Source organism: Nicotiana tabacum, chromosome 9, assembly GCF_000715075.1.
Source record: "Nicotiana tabacum cultivar K326 chromosome 9, ASM71507v2, whole genome shotgun sequence".
Taxonomy (NCBI): Eukaryota; Viridiplantae; Streptophyta; class Magnoliopsida; order Solanales; family Solanaceae; genus Nicotiana; species Nicotiana tabacum.
This window is the reverse complement of record NC_134088.1, coordinates 110,687,212-110,692,511: the sequence shown is the minus strand read 5'-3', so window position 1 is coordinate 110,692,511 and position 5,300 is coordinate 110,687,212. Positions and strand designations below refer to the sequence as shown.

The 5,300-nt window shown below is 37.9% G+C and overlaps 1 protein-coding gene across 1 annotated transcript; it reads right to left on the bottom strand.

Moving 5' to 3' along the window:
* Positions 1-220: 220 nt before the first annotated feature.
* LOC107765025 (zinc finger BED domain-containing protein RICESLEEPER 2-like) lies at positions 221-1,460 on the bottom strand. The gene is made up of 3 exons (XM_075221264.1): positions 986-1,460; positions 778-892; positions 221-689 (listed from the first exon to the last, which is right to left on the bottom strand). Exons 1-3 carry the CDS (start codon positions 1,458-1,460, stop codon positions 221-223), a joined length of 1,059 nt encoding a protein of 352 aa, XP_075077365.1.
* Positions 1,461-5,300: the final 3,840 nt, after the last annotated feature.

The window sequence follows — 5,300 nt, the reverse complement described above, 5'->3', positions numbered from 1 at the left end:
TTTAGGACCACGAGGCATAGTTGAACCTACAAAAAAAAGAAAATATCACAAGTTAGTAAAATATTTTTAATTATAAATAATAAAAGAATATCATAAAACAAGTAAATCTTTAAACTTACCACTTGTTCAAACTATGCATCAACAATGCTAGTATCTCTTTCAACAATGCAAGTTTCTCTTCTGCTCGTTGTCATATCTAAATATAATTTGATAAAGCGTGTCATTTAAACTTACAAAGTAAACTAATTTTCACTAAAACACTCATATAACGCAAAATCTTACCAAGTTCAATTTGCTCAAGAAACTCCAAATCTTCTACAACATTAATAGGAGTACCCTCACATCTAAACCAATCTTGAACACAAACAAGACTTTGCACCAACCGAGGAGTCAATGAACTCCTAAATGAATCAAGAATGCGGCCACCGTTACTAAATGCACATTCCGATGCAACACTTGAAATTGGAATGGCTAATACATCACGAGCTAGCTCAGATAGAATAGGAAATCGAGGCGCATTAATTTTCCACCAATCTAAGATTTTAAAGTCATCAGAATCATCAGACAATGGCTCTGGTCCTTCACTAATATATCTTTCTAACTCAGATTTAGCACCTACACTTCCGGAGTCTTCCTTTTGCCTTTTTAACAATTGCTTTGTTCTCACAGATTTTGTTCTCACATTCCCACTAGATGGCTCAGATGTGTCATCAGATAAAGTAGATTTAGATGGAGATGATTGAAGATAACATCCTTTGGAATATTTTTTTTTGATACTCTCCAAACAAAGAATTCAAATAAGCATCCACTTCGGCAGTTAATTTCTTCCCTGGTCCCTCCCCAAATATTTCCTCAAGTGCAAAACCAACATACTCTAATTTGTTATGAGGATCTAATACAGAAGCAATGAATATCATTTTATTCATCTTTTCCGGTTCACCCCAATATTTTTTAAACTTTTCTTTCATCTTCCCTTCCATCTTACTCAAATTAGTATCATCACTAGCTAAACAAGCTTTCAAATGACTATCAAGCTCACATATATCCTCAAAATGACAATTAGAAGTGACATAACGTGAACCTGAAACTTTTTCGGTGAGCTCGTGAAATATTTCAAGAAACTTTATCACGTTTCTCACATTCACCCAATCATCACATACAAATGGACCCGCAACATTCCCATCTTCAAAAGCATGCGTACAAAGATGAGTAGAAAATCCATCATCAAAAAGATGAAGCTTGTCAAAGGCCTTCTCAAAATTTTGCGCTGTTGCCAACATCAAGTAGGTGGAATTACACCTTGTAGGAACATCCAAACATAATGTTTTGCTACATTCTACCTCTTGATGTGCACAACATTCCCTAAACTTTAAGGTCCTTTGCTGAGATGATCTCACATACCTCACAACTTGTCTAACACATTTTACAGAAACATCAATTTCCTTCAAACCATCTTGCATAATTAGATTAAGTATGTGAGCCATGCATCTCACATGAAGATGCTTACCACTCATCGAATTAGTTTTCCACATATCTAGTTGTTAGACAATTCTTTGACCGTGACATCATTCGAAGAAGCATTATCAACAGTAACAGTGAATACCTTATCCAATTTGTATTCAAGCAAAAAATTACCGATAACTTTTGCCATTTTGTCACCCTTATGACTAGAGATAGGGCAAAAATTTAGTATTCTTTTATGCAACACCCAATCTCTATCAATAAAATGACCCGTCAAACACATATAGTTAATTCTTTGTAACGAAGTCCATGTGTCCGTGGTAAGGCAAATTTTTGGTTTTACTTCTCTGAAATTTTTTATTAGTTTAAGCCTTTCTTCATTGTAAACTTGAAAACAATCCCTTGTAATTGTCCTACGAGAAGGAACATTAAATAGAGGTTGGGCTATGCTCATAAACTTCTTAAAGCCTTTCTTTACAACAAAGCTAAAAGGTAATTACTCCGTAATTACCATCTCAACTAAAGCCCTCCTAACTAGTTCTTGTTCAAATTTTCAAAGTACCCCACCATTAATTTGCCCATCATTTTGTAAACACAATTGTGTTTGAGTATTATCAACTTTTCGTGGTATTTTGCACACTTCTTTAAATGAGTATTCAATGATGTTGTTCCATTCAACCATGAATCAGCCTTATAATCACGATCACAATGTTTACACTTTGCTTTATCACCTCCATTATCATCTTTAAACTTTTCAAAATGATCCCAAGCAGTTGATCTACATTGTACTGATTTTCTTTTTTTGGGGCCTTGACTAATTTCAACTAAATTTGCAGGTGAAGAAGTAGGTTCGCTTTTAGAAGAACCCACCTCACTTACTCTACTTTCAACTTCTGCCATCTATAGAAAATCGAATAAAAATAGAATTAAGGTCGGAACTCCTATAAGTCTATAACAAATAGAACATCAAAATTTGTGCATATCGGATATAACTTACAGACTAAGAAAGTGAAATTCTATAATATCTGAATAAAATTGATCCAGTATAATGCTTAAAATGTTCTTAATTCCAGAACTTAATAAAATAAAATCAACATACACAAAAGAGGAAGTACTAATTGAAATGTCCTTAATAGTGAGACATTTTCTTTCTTCATACACAAAAGACTAAGACAGTGAGACATTTTCTTTCTTCATACACAAAAGACTAACAGTGAGACTAATTAAAAATCAATATATACAAAAGACTAAGACATTTTCTTTCTTCATAAACTTAAACTTAAACTTGACTTTGTTCAAAATTATTCCAAGGAAAAAAAAAACTAAAACACAAAAAAAAGAAGCCTTATCTTAATAAAAAATCAACCAAAGAGATCTTAAATGTGAAAAGTTTCTACAAAATTAAAACCAAAATAATAAAAATCAAAAAAGCCTTATCTATCAGAAAGTTTGACCAAAACGACATTAACAGCCAACTCAACTCAGAACGTACTAGTTTGACGGGACCCAACTCAACTCAGAACTCAGAAGAAGTCCCACTAACCTGAGGATGAAGGATGACCGACGAGCTGAGGAAGAAGGCATCACAGTCGAGCTAAGGAAGAAGGCACAGAACTCATAGGAACTCAGAAGAAGTCGCAGCAGTCGGCGACGGCGAGTCGCATCAGTCGCACAAGAAGAACCCTAAATCTAATTTTTTTATTTAGGTTTGGGAAATGGGAATTGAGAAATGGGAAGTGACTAAGTGTATTAGTGATTTAGTGTAACCGATGGATTTGGGTATCAGACAGACTGTCAGTAAGTTTGGGTTTGGGTAAACTAAATTGGGCTTCAAAGTTCAAATAGGTATTGGGCTTTAGCCTAAAATAGGTAATAACTAATACCCAAAATTTTGGTTTTTCGATTAAACCGAAAACCGAAACACCAAAACCGTAAACCACACCGAAAAACCGAAAATTAATAATTTAAAAACCGTGCACCGACCGAAAAATCGATTAAACCAAAACCGAAAAACCGAAATTTATGGTTCGGCAGGTATTATGCCCACCCCTAATCCGGACAAGGGCGGCTTCGCGCCTTTCATCTAATAGATCCAGGATTGTATTCATGGCCTCGTTGTTTGATTCCTTAGTTGCATATCGGAACCCGAGACTTGATTCTCCAACTTCGACCGGTATTAGAGCTTCGACACCGTAAATCAATGAGAATGGGGTGGCCCCGGTACTGAACTTCGAGGTCGTACGGTATGCCCATAAGACTTCGGGCAGGATTTTCTTCCATTTTCCTTTGGCGTTAGTTAACCTCTTTTTGAGGTTTTGGAGTATGATTTTGTTAGTCGATTCTGCTTGTCTATTCCCACTAGGGTGATAGGGCGTTGATAGGATCCTTTTGATCAAGTGGTCTTCGAGAAACTTGCTTACTTTGTTGCCGATGAATTGTTTCCCGTTGTCGCACACGATCTCGGCCGGCATTCCAAACCGGCATATGATGTGGTCCCAAATGAAGTCGATGACCTCCTTCTCCCTGACCTTATCATATGCCTGGGTTTCCGCCCACTTAGAAAAATATTTAGTTATAAACAATATAAATTGAGCCTTATCGGGTGCCCATGGAAGGGAGCCAACGATGTCCATTCCCCACATCATGAATGGCCATGATGACAGAACCGAATGTAGCAGCTCCCCGAGTTGTTGAATCATCGGAGCATGTATTTGACATTCATCACATTTTTGTACGAACTCCTTCGCGTATTTTTCTATATTGATCCAGTAGTAGCCGGCTTTGGTTACTTTTGAACCAATGATTCGGCGCCTGAATGATTTCCACAAGTGCCTTCATGGATTTCCCTCATAACATACTCGGTGTCTCCTGGTCCTAGATATATCGCGAGCGGGCCATCGAATGTTCTTCTGAACAGGGTTGTCTTCGAACAAATTAAACCGCCTTCGTACGTGGGCCCTCGATTCTTTCGGATCTAAGGACAGTTTTCTAATTTTCAGATATTCCATATATTTGTTTCTCCAGTTTTAAGTTAGGCTTATTGAGTTAATCTCGGCATGGCCTTCTTCCACTACCGATCTCATAAGTTATACGACTGCCCCCGAGTTAAGCTCGTCGTCCTCGACCGATGATCCTAAGTTAGCAAGGGCATCGGCCTCACTGTTTTGATTCCGAGGTACATGTTGCAAAGTTCATTCTTTGAACCGATGTAACATTACCGGCAACTTTTCCAGGTACCTTTGCATTCTTTCTTCTCTGACCTCGAACATCCCATTAACTTGGTTCACCGCAATGAGGGAGTCGCACTTGGCTTCGATCACCTCTGCCCCCAAGCTTTTGGCTAGTTCGAGACCTGCAATCATGGCCTCATATTCGGCCTCATTGTTAGTCAATTTCACAGTCTTAATAGATTGTCTAACTACATTGCATGTTGGTGGCTTCAATACTATGCCAAGTCCGGACCCTTTTGCTTTCGAGGCACTGTCCGTAAAGAGGCTCCAGATCTACAAAGACGTCCCCGAGTTCACCAACAACTTTCTTTCGACCTCGGGTATTAGGGAAGGCATAAAGTTGGCCACAAAGTCGGTCAATATTTGAGATTTAATGGCGGTCCAGGGTCAATATTCAATATCATAACCACTGATCTCCATGGCCCATTTGGCCAATCGTCCTGAGAGCTCGATTTTATGCATTATATTTCGCAATGGGTAAGTAGTCACAACACATATATGATGACATTGAAAATATGGTTTCAGCTTCCTAGAGGCGCTTAGGCAAAGCGAGCGCCAATTTTTCTAAGTAAGGGTACCTAGTTTCAGCCTCACCTACAGTCTTGCTAA

Coding starts and splice junctions, on each gene's coding strand:
- LOC107765025 (XM_075221264.1), bottom strand. CDS start 1,460: ATGCAAGATGGTTTGAAGGAAATTGATGTTTCTGTAAAATGTGTTAGA. Junction 893..985: donor TAGTGATGATACTAATTTGA/GTAAGATGGAAG, acceptor CTTCTGTATTAG/ATCCTCATAACAAATTAGAG. Junction 690..777: donor TTGAATTCTTTGTTTGGAGA/GTATCAAAAAAA, acceptor TGAGCCATCTAG/TGGGAATGTGAGAACAAAAT.